The sequence below is a fragment of the Electrona antarctica genome, assembly GCF_951216825.1.
Source record: "Electrona antarctica genome assembly, chromosome: 9".
Taxonomy (NCBI): Eukaryota; Metazoa; Chordata; class Actinopteri; order Myctophiformes; family Myctophidae; genus Electrona; species Electrona antarctica.
Window position 1 is genome coordinate 44,856,052 of NC_136790.1, and position 15,719 is coordinate 44,871,770.

Genomic DNA, 15,719 nt, shown 5'->3' on the forward strand with positions numbered 1-15,719 from the left:
TTCATTTTTCGCGTTTAAAGCTTTCCCTGAACAATACATTATTTGATTACTGGATTTATTTATTGTAAGGCAAGCATTTATCACAGTGTTGTTCCGCGAAAAATAATCACAACATTTTGTTCCTAAAAAAATATGAGGCTGTTAATAAAATCACTGTTCCATGTTTTTTTATCAACAGACGTGCATAGTTTACTCAAGTGGGATAGAAGTATCTGCATGACCGATGCAGTTTTGCAGAATTTGTTGGTTTGCATTGCTGCACAATGTAATGTGTTGCTTTATATTAGCTAGATTCACTGATAGATTGTAAATATTTTGCGGTTGTATGGAGGTTTCAAACCACTGAGGCCTCAGTCACACGTATCAAACACTGATCAATCAAATGTTTGGTATTGTTTTTGTTTTTTTAGGCCACCACAATGCGACTGCCATTGGAAAAGCATTGTGGTGGCCTAAAAAAACCAAAACATCACCAAACATTACCAAACATCTGTTTGTTTTGCCTCAGAAGCTTTCGGCACAGCTGTTGCAAATCCCTCTCTCATCGTCCTGTGCTGCGCAGAGCCGATTTATATTATCATCAGTGCACACCCAGGAGAGTCACGAAATGGCTCATAAAGCACTGTGGGTCTCCAACCACTGCGTTTTCAACCTAAAACAAAGTGTTGCATAGAAGGGTGTGTGTGTGTGTGTGTGTGTGTGTGTGTGTGTGTGTGTGTGTGTGTGTGTGTGTGTGTGTGTGTGTGTGTGTGTGTGTGTGTGTGTGTGTGTGTGTGTGTGTGTGTGTGTGTGTGTGTGTGTGTGTGTGTGCAAACATAATTGTGTTGCCTCATGAGCAAAACAGGTTTGAGCACGTTTAATATTTCTAAGGTTGTAATTGAGTTTGGACCGTGCATTTGTACAGGTGCCTGATGTTTGTGTTCATCAAGGTTAATTCATAACAGACTCTAGATCAGCTGAAAGCTGGTGATGCAGCAAAGGCCCCGTGAGTCTCCATCGGACAGTGTGAAACTGTGAAATCAGCTATCTGCCATGCAGGGCCAGAAGCATCCAAAGTATTTGTACTTTACTTGAGTTCTACTCCACTACAGTACATCTCAGATCCAATTTAGTTTTTCTTTTTTTAAGATTTGTTTTTGGCTTTTCTGCCTAATATTGATAGTTTCAAGTGAAGATTGACAGGAAAGAGGGCGATAGAAGGGGAGAGACATGCAGCAAAGGTCGTCATGAACGGGACTCGAACACGCGACACGCTGTCAGGCCAGAAATATTGTACTTGTACCCCACTATGCATTTATTTTAAAACTTTAGTTACTAGTCACTTTGTAGATTTAGATCTTATTACAATACATACGTTAAACACTCACAATGCGCGACGCATTTTGACCTGGTAGATCGGACATTTTCAAAATATTTTTATACATTTTAGGCATTTGAAAAGTAGAGAAATGGGACATTCTGCATAATGAGTACTTTCTACTTTTGTACATTTTGATGCCAATACTTTTGTACTTTAAGTAAATTCCGGAATTTACTTTTAACAAAGTATTTCTATATTGAAGTATTGATACTTGTACTTAAATAAAATAAAACCGTATTGTCTCTCTACCTTGTCTCATGTTCCCAACTCGCTGATGGAGGAGAATAATAATAATAATAATGTTTATTGTCCCGAAGGATATTCATCTTCACAGGTCTGTTCAACACCAACAACAAAAACAACACACAGTACAGAAAAACATAACACCAAGACAAACAAAAACATGAGTTCCCCACTGTATACAGAACCAACTTATCGGCGGGGCAGTTTGTTTAATGCCGCGATGGCTGAGGGGACAAAACTCCTACTGAAACGAACTTTTTTCCAGGGTAAGGTTCTGTAACTTAAAGCAGCTTGATTTCTTCAAGACATAGCAGTGCACAGTAGTTTTGCGACTGCATTGCGTTTTGTGAAACTGTTTTGCCGTGTCTTTTATGAACTGCCAAACGAGGGAGATGTGTCCACGGGGGCTAATGTCTTGTGAGTTGAGAAAACAGGCTTGAAAGATTCACTTCTGTGGTCTTTAACATTACACCTAGCTACATGTGTATGCATTTATTTCATATATTTACATGTCGATTTCAGCTCTGACATTTATTGAGACATCCTCTAGTATGTGAAGAGTCTGCCTGTGCTATAAACTCATTTTGGATAAAAAAATAAATCATTTCAGTTTTTCTCCTCTGGTGAAAAGCTGGTCACAGAGCTGGTCAACAGAGCAAAAAAACATTTTTCCCCCAGCAACGCAGTCAGTGCGTGCCATATAGTGAACTAAAGTTTAGTCAGAGGTATTGTAGAAAAGTTTAGTTATGAGTAAGGCCAAACGGAATCTGCGGGTCAAGACATAGCAGTGCACAGTAGTTTTGCGACTGCATTGCGTTTTGTGAAACTGTTTTGCCATGTCTTTTATGAACTGCCAAATGAGGGAGATGTGTCCACGGGGGACGTCGGTGCTCATTCTCCGACAGACGGTGTGCAGAGTGAACTGTGAACTCCTGTGTGTGCTTCGTCCGCCACTGAGTCATGGGGCAAAGAAATAATATTAACAACCAGCCTGGTGGTTTCAATGCCCATCTGTCCTTGTCGGCATTCAGTCATGTTCACTCAGAGCCTGTTCGGTGGGCTTGGAATTTAGGAAGATTTATACGAGTACGAGAGGTAAGAGAGAAGTAAACAAATCAGGTGCCTGAGGTTCAATCCTTAAAGATAAGCAAGAATGTATCTCTTTTACACCAGAGACTGATACTGTAGCTGATCAATCATGGAGACAAGGAATGACTCCAGGGCCGGGCCGGGTCCTATACCTGGACTATCTGATGATGGGTGGTTTATAAGCACTGGGTTTTTAATCTCGCCCCCCTCTCAAATTTTAGAGAGAAAAACAAAAGAGCTCCATTCTATAATCCCCTGCTTCCGGCATGAGCGTAGTCGTTCAATTAATTAACCCCAAATTCTCGTTTTGTCATAGGAACAAAAAGAAAAGAGAATATATCCGCTCTCTAGAGGAGAGGAATAAAGAGCCTTGAGTTTTTTCTTCCCATTTAAAAGGTAAATAAAGATGGTAAATGGAGCATTTATATAGCAGCCTTTCTCCAAAGCGCTTAATTACATTCATTCATCCACGCGATGCAAGCACCAACCTGCTCATCGGGAGCGGTTAGGGATTCGGACAAACTCAGGCCGGACCCGGGGATCGAACCGGGAAACTTCAGATGGCGACGTGGCCTCTCCTGAACCTCGCCCTCCAACAGAGCATTTGTGACTGATGGACTGCCATTGGATTTATTTTAACATTTTCGTGTTTTCATGTCATATGAAAGCAGGGAATCATAGCTTCAAATTGACATGTTGGTTGTTCAGTTTGACCCACCGGTTTTGGAGATATGGCTTATAGAGTAGGCTAATGTCTTGCAGAAAACAGCGAGTTGAGAAAACAGGCTTGACATTACACCTAGCTACATGTGTATGCATTTATTTCATATATTTACATGCCATATAGTGAACTAAAGTTTCGTCAGAGGTATTGTAGGCTATGGTAAAGTTTAGTTATGAGTAAGGCCAAACGGAATCTGCAGGTTTTTTTCTGTTTTTCTGCTGTGATTCCGGAGGAAAATCTGTGGGATTCTGCAGAGTGTTTTTCTTTTCTTTTAAGGTTTTAGACAGTTATCCAGGACTATAATCAATGTGTTTAGAGCAAAAATAACCTAAATAATGCTAAATAAACCTTAAAGTACCACAACAAAGTAATTAAGATCTATTAGTCAAACCTTCGACTTCATCCATTTTTATTCAATAATAATGTTCACTCCTTCATGAACATTCTTTAGTACAATTAAAATAACAAATGTGAAAGGAAATTACAATGGGTCCAACAAGAACATACATATACTTAGCCAGCCAGTGGCTTTCCGTCAGCCAGTCAGTCAGTCCGTTAGCCAGCCAGCCAGCCAGCTCGTTAGCCAGCCAGCCAGTCAGTCAGTCAGTCAGCCAGCCAGTCAGTCAGTCCGTTAGCCAGCCAGCCAGCCAGTCAGCCAGCCAGCCACTCAGTCAGCCAGCCAGCCAGCCACTCAGTCCGTTAACACTTTAATCGCTCAGGGTTATTTAGGGGTAACCACCTGTCAGTGGGGAGTGTTGGCTGGGAGGAGGAGTAGGACTATAAGGCCCTATACGTCCTCTCTGGGGGGGTAACTACCTAGCCTGGCTAATAAGCCAGACTCAAATCACACTGTCGTGTGGTATTTGAGTCTGGAGATGCTGTGTATGGATCTTGTTTCCCGGGGGGCGGGTTCAAACATTTTCTCTTTGACGCAATTGGTTAGAGCTACTGTCAGTCAAAGGTCTCAAGCATTGAACGTCAATGTACCAAAGCCCGCCCATATTGCATACCGTGTCCCAATTGGCCACACCAGTTCTCTGGTGTAGGAAATGGGCGTACAATTGAGCCTCTCCAGACCGTAATCCGCCGGCAGGCAATTTTGTTTTTGCCAACGGCTGATTCGGTCTGGCTTATTAGCCAGGCTAGTAACTACCTGCCAGTGGGGAGTGTTGGCTGGGAGGAGGAGTATAGCCTTTGTAAAATCCAACACAAACTTCTTCCTCTCAGCAGTACATGGGTCTTGGAGAGGCAGGCAGCCAGGGTTTCAGTCCTAGATCGTACTGCAAAACAAAGACAATTTGTTATAATAGTTGTGTGTTATATATAAACACTATCATTGAACAGTATATCAAATAATGCAAACATACAACTCACATTATACAAGTCTCTCACACATATCTGCCTTTCAGGAGTGTAAATCGAGTGATGGACACGGTGATGTGACCAGATTTTCTTTGCAATTATAATACTAAATCAAATCACATTATTCAATGGTAACAAGTGCACACATGAACCAAACTCCTCTCTCACACAGAAATGTAGCCTATAATTACAGGTTGACTATAATCATTCTGGCTGCTAGACTAGGTATGTGTAACAAAACAAAACAAAACTAACTGAAAACTAATTTATTTCTAGCCATCACTGCTACATTCTCAATAGTCAATACTCAAGTGAAATACAAGGGTATTCAACAGGGGGTCCGAGACCCCTAGGGGGTCCACTAACTAACCCTAGCATCCCTATTCTGAGGGTAACAGTCGAAACTAGCAGATCTACAAGTTCCCAAACGATGCCTCATGCTGCGACTATAGGTGGGCGTCTAAAAATACTGAACATGAATCCAACACAACACAACACTGCACTGTTTGACATGGTGCTGTCAAATTAATCTATGAAGGCACTAGGGAACGGTGGGCACCAAAACAGAGTGGGCACTAGGGAACGGTGGGCAGACTGGGCATCAGGGAAAGGTGGGCACCAAACAGAGTGGGCACTAGGGAAAGGTGGGCAGACTGGGCACCAGGGAAAGGTGGGCACCAAAACAGAGTGGGCACTAGGGAAAGGTGGGCAGACTGGGCACCAGGGAAAGGTGGGCACCAAAACAGAGTGGGCACCAGGGGAAAGGTGGGCACCAAAACAGAGTGGGCACTAGGGAAAGGTGGGCAGACTGGGCACCAGGGAAAGGTGGGCACCAAAACAGAGTGGGCACCAGGGGAAAGGTGGGCAACAAAACAGAGTGGGCACCAGGGGAAAGGTGGGCAACAAAACAGAGTGGGCACCAGGGGAAAGGTGGGCACCAAAACAGAGTGGGCACCAGGGGAAAGGTGGGCAACAAAACAGAGTGGGCACCAGGGGAAAGGTGGGCAACAAAACAGAGTGGGCAAGCCATCTATGAAATCTATTAAAAAGTTTAATCTGCAACACAATTTTATATGGGGTCCCTGGCTCCTGCTTCATCTCTCTCAGCTAAAGGTTTTCTCTCAATTCAAATCAATTCAATTCAAATTAGCTTTATTGCCTGGCATGCATGAGAAAACATACATTTACATTGCCAAAGCAAAAGTGGAACGAGACAATCAAGATAAAACAATGTACAAATAAATATTGAATATAATTAGGAATTGAATAAAGGTGTAAAAGTTCTCTCTCACACACTCTCTCCAAACACACACACACTCTCTCTCGCACGCACGCACGCACGCACGCACGCACGCACGCACGCTCTCTCCAAACACACACACGCGCTGTCGCACTCACACACACACTTTCGCTCTCTCTCGCACGCACGTAGCATGCAGTCTCTCCAAACACACACACTTTCTCTCTCTCTCAGCTCTCGGGGCGATCGCCACGCAGCCACATTTTCTTTAAATTTAGTTCAGCATGTTAACCAAACCAGCTAGCAAATACAATAGTAGCCTAAATGTAAATGCGACTTACCCAAAGTTCCCAAACCACTCGCACTCCTGTTGCTTCAGAATGCTCGACATTTCTGTTAGGCAATCCATGGGTGTTGGCAAACAACACAGGCGAATAAAAGTAATTGAATGACGACGAAGTCACTCAGCAGTCAGCTCCTCTGCAGTAAATCCGACAGGACTTCCGACAGCTTTTGATAAAGTTATATTAAATATTCTCGTCCAGAGCCTCCAGACCAGCACAACATATTAGTCAGCAGTAGAGAATGAGGGGAGGAGGGGCGGGATGCGTCCACTGGTTAATATTACGCTGGCCTGTTTTCATCGGAACACCGCGGCCGCGTATTCCGTTCAGGCCTGGTTATGAGGGTATTTCTTCTCTATGGAAGAGGAATTTGGGCCAGACAGTAAAGTGAATCAGTAATCAGTAAAGTGAACACTGCACCCACCCACGATCCGCCTGGGCAGTGAGGGGTCCCGAGAGAGAGAGAGAGAGAGAGATAAATTGCTTGTCGAAACTGTCTTTGTATAAAGATTTACTGGAGAGGAAAGTCATTACAAGCCAAAGAGGCCAAAACATATCAGATGAAGGGGTCGGGTTGGAGGGTAAGAGGAAAATCAGAGAATCAGAGAGGATCCTGTGTTGTGATTGGTTTTGAACGAGGCACTTGAAAGGAATGGTTGTGTTGAGTTGCTCTCCCTTTTCTAGGTAATGAAAGACGTGTTTTCTCCTCTGTCACACATTTGTCTTTGTCCTTTTCGTCTGTCTGTCTGTCTGTCTGTCTGTCTGTCTGTCTGTCTCCGTCTGTCTCATTGTGTGCTTTCACAGTCAATCCTGCCTCGTTAGCTTCATTGTTTTAAGCTGTGTTTGTTACCCCTTTGTACTCCGGCTTATCATCCCATGTGAACTCCATGGCAAATGGCAGCTGGAATGGATGGCAGAGGGACAACTGATGAAGGGGTTTCAGTTTATCAACAGGACAGAATGTATAACAAGCAGAGAAAATACCACTGCGGATTGTCGTGTATACGTATATGACGGTGGAGATTCAGTATTTGTCCTTTCCAACACTAAAAAATCTCTCTTTCTCTCTCTCTCTCTCTCTCCCTGTCTCTCTCTCTCTCTGTCTCTCTGTCTCTCTCTCTCTCTCTCTCTCTCTCTCTGTCTCTCTCTCTCTCTCTCTCTCTCTCTCTCTCTGTCTCTCTCTCTCTCTCTCTCTCTCTCTCTCTCTCTCTCTCTCTCTCTCTCTCTCTGTCTCTCTGTCTCTCTCCCTCTCTGTCTCTCTCTAGTTATGGAGACATGGTGCCGAAGACTATCGCGGGGAAGATCTTCGGCTCCATCTGCTCTCTGAGTGGAGTGTTGGTCATTGCCCTGCCTGTTCCCGTCATAGTCTCCAACTTCAGCCGCATCTATCACCAGAACCAGAGGGCAGACAAACGACGTGCTCAGAAGGTACAGCTCTGCACTATTAACCAGGGTTAGTGCAATGCAATGACATGCATAAGATCTGGTCATCCCAGCTTAGTAAGAGGTTCAAAGTAAAAACATATTTAGTACGACCGCCGAGCTGATTCTACTCTATGGCTCCGAGACATGGACACTTTCAAAGAAATTAGAGAAACGGCTGGATGGCACTTACACCCCGCCTTCTAATGAGAGTGCAAAATATCTCTTGGAAGAGCCACCCATCGACTTCTCTAATATACGGCAACCTTCCCCGTGTTTCTTCACCAGTCCAGATCCAGAATATTTTGCTGGCCACTGCTACAGAGCTGATCATGAGGTTATATCTCTCCCTTCTTCTCTGTCCTCAACGCAGACCAGAGGTAGAAAACTGTCATGAATCCGTAAGCAGGAACTGGCAATGAAAGACCGGGAAGTCCGGCGGGGCATTGTGAAATCCATGATCTCGACCACGGTCGAAAAACGATGGTGATTAACACCTTAGAAGCCCGGAACTATTTAATCCATTTCATCCAGGGTGCCCGTCATTTGTAGCGCACGGACCACTTTTACCGGCGCACCGGAAGCTGGTGTGCATGTCTGTGTAGCAGCTAACAATAGCCACACCACTCTAGAGTCTATCGACAACAACGGGAGGTAATAATAAATCTATCGCGACTAGCGACTGGACCGCTGAGCGCCGTCTAACACAGGATCTTTTTTTCAGAATTAGACGGGATGATTTAGATCGGGAGTTATGATCGTTTTAAGATTTTCGTTTTCGTCAGCTAAACAGGCAGGGGAGATTTTCGATGACGTGTCATCACGTCATCGGATCGGGCAACAAGCGATCCAAGGCTCTAGAGCGATGCAAGCGGTTTTGTTTTCATTAATCTCCGTCTTGTTTATCAATCTCCGGCTTGGGCACTTGACCGTGACCTTGAACTTGGACGGAGAACTCCGGCTTGGACATCCAAGGTGTTAACCAGGGGTGAGCATCTCACCCCATGAGACCGATTCGATATGCATCTTCTTAAGCAAGCGACTGACTATCTGATACATCTAGACACGCTTTAAATTAAGGAGCCGATGCGATTTGATTCAGCCCTATCTCGGCGCATTGCGATGCGGCGTCCATGTGATGCACTTCAATGTGAGCTTGCATTACTGTAGCCCTACTGTACTGTATGTTCAGTATTGTTTGTACTGGGCCCTACTGTATTGTACACGTATGTACAGTACAGTACAGTATGCTGTGCCCTACAACATTACTGGGCCCCACTGTAGGTGCTCGTGCGTGCGTGCGTGCGTGCGTGCGTGCGTGCGTGCGTGCGTGCGTGCGTGCGTGCGTGCGTGCGTCAGTACTGTATGTCTGCCACACAACGTTACTGGACTCTACTGTAGGCCACAGTACAGTAGATGGACTGGGCTGCAGCACAAAGTGACGCTCTCTCCCACATGCAGGGCATCCATGACATCTCTGATTAGTCGCACTACCTAATGTTTTACTGCTGTTCGACAGTTGTTGCATATTGTCAGGTTATCGAGTTTTCCATCTTTCTTGTAAGAATAAGTCACTGTCAGTTGACAGCCTTGGCAAAAGAGCTGGAGAGACTGGAACTTCGTAAGCGAGAGGCAGGGTAGTCTGCGGCACAACATTGAAAAGTGGTTACGGATGTCCCCTGAGAAAGAAAATTAGCCACATATGTAAGTTCCTTAGACCAACCGTTGACTTCCGTTACAACACAGTCGATCAGGAGGTTAACTTTTTCTCTGGCGAAACCTGGACGTGCTGACTGCTGACGTGGTGATTCAGACCCTCTGTCACTGGAATTGATGATGTATAAGAAGCTGGGTCTGACCACTTGAAACTATAGAGGCAGGAGGACTGGGTACCTTAAACATTACGCCCAGGGTATCCGCACGCGCACACGTGCATGTGTCTGCCAGAGAGAGAGAGGGGAAAGAGAAATCTTGCTTTAACAACATAGAGAGGAATATAGACTGCTGTGTAAATAGATGAAATTGTTGGCCAATGGATGACGCAAAGTAATGTTATTATGAGCACACAATCTTAACTCAGTTCCAATCTCACAGTGCGAGTGACGGGAAAAGAGGAATCAAAGACTATAAAGTTCAGCACCCGTCTCGTGAGAGTGCTGACGCTGCACTTGCAAACAATCTCTGAATGCCTTCTTCTATGTGCGGTACAAGGCTACGATGCTAGCGCTAACCTGGCAGCAGTGGTGGAAAGTAACTAAGTACTTTTACTTAAGTACTGTACTTAAGTACAATTTTGAGGTATTTGTACTGTACTTGAGTATTTCCAATTTCCATTACCTTTACTTCTACTCCACTACGTCTCAGAGCCAAAATTTGTACTTTTACTCCACTACAATTATTTGAAAACTTTAGTTACTAGTTACTTTGGAGATTTTGATTAACCACTTCAACCCTATACATTTCGGCCATTTGAAAAATTTCAATAGATTTTGTACACATTTTGAACTTGTGAAATGGCACATTCTGCACAATGAGTACTTTTACTTTTAGTACTTTAAGTACATTTTGATGCCGATACTTTTGTAGTTTTACTCAAGTACATTTTCAATTCCGTACTTATTTACGTAAGGAAGTAGTTCTAAATTGCAGTATTGGTAATTGAGTACTTTTTCCACCACTGCCTGGCAGCTGTATACAGTCAACCCTGCAGCCGTGGGAAGGGTGATGTCATGCTCCCAGACGGGTCATCAAGATTGGATGCCAACGATGAACCTCTGCCACAAATGTTCCACAATGGCCTGTTATATCGCCACCATGAGGCCGATTTTAGCAAAACACATTTCTATATATTACTCGTACAGATTTCTGAGTGGTGCAACCACTCCAAGGAACAGCAATGTCCCTATGTTCTAACCTATGTGACTATGTCCGTTTAGAGTACCAGTAGGGGCAAAAGTGGCGCTGTTGTGCCAGAAACGAGAGAGAGAGAGATAGTGTTGCACTGTTACCTGCTAATGAGAGAGAGAGAGGGGAGTTGCACCACTCAGTTCACACAGGTGTGATTTTTTCCAAGATTGCCTTCCAAACTTTGTAGGAAGTGTCCATTTTGAACAAAATGCCTCAAATCATTAACACAGCGTGTGATTTCCGTGCAATTATGCACACACATTCCCACCAGGCAGAGGACGAAATGCAACTTAAATGTTTACACCTATAACTGCACCGATCTGTGTACAACTTTGTATGTGCACTATACACATTATGAATACATTGTTATTGGTCTTATATATTACATTTATTTTTATTGCCCCGGTATACAACCACCAGGTGACAGATTATTGTAAAAAAAAAAACATGTTCATATTACTCCTACACATTTTGTCCAAACATCACAAATGCTATTATCCTGGTGGAGACCAGTGTTGTTTTTGGCAGCAAATTTAGATTTTAGTTTTAGTCATAGTCTCTTGAATAGTTTTCATTTAGTTTTAGTCACATTTTAGACACCTGGAATGTTTTAGTGTTCTACAAGCTCACACTGTGAGCTTGTAGATCGGCTATTTTCAGCATGCAGCAGTGTAAAATGACATACTGGATCTCTTGTCCACTAGTCCCTTCCTAACATTTTAGTATAGTTTTTATCTGTTGACGAAATTGTCAATACATTTAGTCTTAGTTTTTGTCATCATAGCTTAGTTTCCATTTAGTTTTCGTCAGTGAAAAAAGGTAGTCGACGAACATTTTTCGCCTTAGTTTCCGAGATCCGAGATCATCTAGTGGAGTAGAAGTAAAAGTATTGTTAATTGGAAATACTACACAAAATTGTACTTAAGTACAGTACTTAAACTTAGTTACTTTCCACCACTGCGGACAGGCACATATAGGGTTCCAGCAGCTCAGTTAGATATTGAGGTGCCAGGCCGTTAAGAGCTTTAAAAGTTAACAACTCAATTCTTAAAATCAAAAGTCTAAAGGTTACTGGGCAGCCAGTGCAGTGCAGCTGCTATAGTACCGGGGTTGTTGGTTATGTGTCCTCTGATCTCCTAGTCCCAGCAATGAGTCTGGCAGCCGCATTCTGCACAAAAAGGCAGGAGGTGTATGGATCCCTCGCTGAGACTTGAGTGGAGGGCGTCACAGACTCACAGTATAGTCTGGGCCAGATGGAATAAGGGCATTGACAACTTTATGAAGGTTAGGGGTATAGAAAGTACTGGTACATGTGCCAACTCTACGAACCCAGTTTTTATTTGTTGTTGTTTTTTGGAGCCTCGAGACAGAGGTCAGAATCCAGAAGTACACCCAAAAAAAAAGTACACCCACGTGTTCTGCGGACTGGCGTGACTGATTGGAGAGTCAAGACAGTCGTGTAGGTGGACTCTGGTGGAACGGGAGAATATCTGATTTGTGTCCAGAGAGACAGAGACAGAGCGTGGGGGGTTGGTACTTGAAAATCTCCGAAGTCTTCACGGCCCATGCATTTTCAGAGCATGTTTATTATAATGATCAATCAATCGATTGGGTTCAAAGCTTGGATCAATGGAACGTAACATAGTGAGCTTAGGCTATGCTTCAAGTTCCTATTTATTGGAAAAGTCATTTTCAGGTTTTTAAAGAAAAAACATACCATGACACTTTGTTATGTAAATGTTTTATATTCAATGTTATATTGACATCTAAGGCCCCATTTACACTGGCAGACAAATCTAGCCTGAATCAGATCTGAGCCACATCAAGATTGAAATCCGATTGGTTTAAATGGTCACATGACTCATGTAGACAAATCGGATTCCAATCTGGATGTGGCTCAGATCTGATTCAGGCTGGATTTGGCTGCCAGTGTAAATGGGGCCTTAGTGTCTTGGCAATTATTTGGGGGCCCACTCGTAATATCCTCATGCACTGGGCCACGAGGTTGCAGGACCAGAGTTTGGGAACCGCTGCATTGAAGAGAGAGCAGTGTTGTTTTTGTCGACTAAAACTAAGACAAAAAACTAGATGAAAACTAAGCTACGATGACTAAAACTAAGACTAAATATACTGACAATCTCGTCAACAGATAAAAACTAGACTAAGGCCCTCATTTATCAACCGTGCGTACGCCAAAATATGGGTGTACGCCATTTACGATTTGCGCCAAAGATTGAAAATGATCTTGTCCCAAGACAAAAACCACGTCTGGTCGGGAGCTGTCGTACGCTTGGTCCTCACCTGTTTTTCTGTAAGAATGGTCGTGTAGAGTGACATAGTAGTCGTATCATTAAGTTAGAACAGCGGAGGCAGCATTGTTTGACCGCTGAGAGGCTGTCACAGGCATCAAAACATATGTATTCACTCCTAAAATGTTTATATAAAACTAGGTATGTATATGGGCTAAATGTAAAAAAGAAAAAAAAAGTAAAGGAATACATCAACGATGTGTCTTTGTGTCATATGAAATTAGTAGGAGATTTCCAACTTTACAAGCAAGCAATTAAAATCGCGCATTTAAAAACAATGTTGCAAGTTAGATGCGTAAGCCATTTAAACAGTGTTTTGCATGATGAGCGCATACATGCGAGGATTTGGGCTGTCTGTGCTGAAATATTTCCATGACGGGACGTTGGAGAGTATAGTGCAGTGCTGCAGCGCGGAGAGTCCCAACATGGGTAGCCTACTGTAGCCTAATCTACAGCAGGCCGATGTCTTTCTGGAGTTACAGTATGTGCAATCTCCTCCTCGTTTAATAAACCCGACGCGTCGCTCGAATGCCAAATGTGCCGTGCCAGCGCAAGTGGGAACGCATCGGAGATAGTATTCGGCTAAGCCAGCCTGCAGCCCACCACCACCACCACTGTCCAGTACCACATGAGGCTACGGTTTTGGCTGCAATATTCATATAATTGACAGTTGACAGCGAGGCAATTTAAATAGACTCTCGAACGTGCATGGTCAATTGGTCACGGTGTCACGGACGGACCACAGTGATAGAGAGAGACAGACAGGACAGGAGATGCACCTTGCAAAACAGCAGCGTGTGTGCGCGCCTATTTGTTATATAATTCATGGTTCACAGGTTCAGGTTTTCGTTCACTAATATATCTTGTTGTATATTAAATGAATAAAGACTTTAATAATTGAATATACAACTAACAACACAGTGACAGTTGCGTGCAAATTGTGATATGTGCGTGCGTGCGGGGGGGTGAGGCGGGCAGCAAGGGAAGGGAAGCGAAGCGAGAGGAGAAACAGACAGGGTAGTCCTACAGCTTTATTTAATTCATGCAGGTTTATTTATTTAAGATACAACAAGTTGCGTGTGCGTGCGTGCGTCTGTGTGTGTGTATGGGAGGGGGCAGCAAGGCAACTTAGGCAAGCGAGTGAAACTTTTTTTTTCCTGTAACCATGGTTTCCAGGTCGTATTGCAGTTGTTCATGTCGCAAAAACGAGGGCGAGGCTTGATTTCATAGGGCGTGCCAGATAGATTTCAGCCGTCACATTTATAAACGTCCGAACGAAATTAAGGAAGGATCAGCTGTCTGCGATCACTTCATAAATGCCGACCCGACGTGGGTGTACTACGAATCCTACACTCGAATTTGGGGCAGAATTTACACTCAATTGATAAATGAGGGCCTAAGTCTCTACATGCTCACAACGCGTCTGCTCCTCCTTTCCTCTCTCCCTCCCTCTCTGCTCCTCCTTTCCTCTCTCCCTCCCTCTCTGCTCCTCCTTTCCTCTCCCTCCCTCTCTGCTCCTCCTTACCTCTCTCCCTCCCTCTCTGCTCCTCCTTTCCTCTCTCCCTCCCTCTCTGCTCCTCCTTTCCTCTCTCCCTCCCTCTCTGCTCCTCCTTTCCTCTCTCCCTCCCTCTCTGCTCCTCCTTTCCTCTCTCCCTCCCTCTCTGCTCCTCCTTTCCTCTCTCTCTCCCTCTCTGCTCCTCCTTTCCTCTCTCCCTCCCTCTCTGCTCCTCCTTTCCTCTCTCTCCCTCTCTGCTCCTCCTTTCCTCTCTCCCTCCCTCTCTGCTCCTCCTTTCCTCTCTCCCTCCCTCTCTGCTCCTCCTTTCCTCTCTCCCTCCCTCTCTGCTCCTCCTTTCCTCTCTCCCTCCCTCTCTGCTCCTCCTTTCCTCTCTCTCTCCCTCTCTGCTCCTCCTTTCCTCTCTCCCTCCCTCTCTGCTCCTCCTTTCCTCTCTCCCTCCCTCTCTGCTCCTCCTTTCCTCTCTCCCTCCCTCTCTGCTCCTCCTTACCTCTCTCCCTCCCTCCCTCTCTGCTCCTCCTTTCCTCTCTCTCTCCCTCTCTGCTCCTCCTTTCCTCTCTCCCTCCCTCTCTGCTCCTCCTTACCTCTCCCTCCCTCTCTGCTCCTCCTTTCCTCTCTCCCTCCCTCCCTCTCTGCTCCTCCTTTCCTCTCTCCCTCCCTCCCTCTCTGCTCCTCCTTTCCTCTCTCCCTCCCTCCCTCTCTGCTCCTCCTTACCTCTCCCTCCCTCTCTGCTCCTCCTTTCCTCTCTCCCTCCCTCCCTCTCTGCTCCTCCTTTCCTCTCTCCCTCCCTCCCTCTCTGCTCCTCCTTTCCTCTCTCCCTCCCTCTCTGCTCCTCCTTTCCTCTCTCCCTCCCTCTCTGCTCCTCCTTTCCTCTCTCCCTCCCTCTCTGCTCCTCCTTTCCTCTCTCCCTCCCTCTCTGCTCCTCCTTTCCTCTCTCCCTCCCTCTCTGCTCCTCCTTTCCTCTCTCCCTCCCTCTCTGCTCCTCCTTTCCTCTCTCCCTCCCTCTCTGCTCCTCCTTTCCTCTCTCCCTCCCTCTCTGCTCCTCCTTTCCTCTCTCTCTCCCTCTCTGCTCCTCCTTTCCTCTCTCCCTCCCTCTCTGCTCCTCCTTTCCTCTCTCCCTCCCTCTCTGCTCCTCCTTTCCTCTCTCCCTCCCTCTCTGCTCCTCCTTACCTCTCTCCCTCCCTCCCTCTCTGCTCCTCCTTTCCT

General features: G+C 45.1%; 1 protein-coding gene across 1 annotated transcript in view; it reads left to right on the forward strand.

The window, feature by feature from the left end:
• The window catches only part of LOC306930486 (A-type voltage-gated potassium channel KCND3-like), a 169,443-nt gene that overhangs the window by 129,085 nt on the left and 24,639 nt on the right, over positions 1-15,719 (forward strand). The window contains exon 3 of the mRNA XM_079511481.1: positions 7,628-7,790. Coding sequence (XP_079367607.1) covers positions 7,628-7,790 — 163 coding nt within the window. The remainder of the gene's footprint in view (positions 1-7,627; positions 7,791-15,719) is intronic.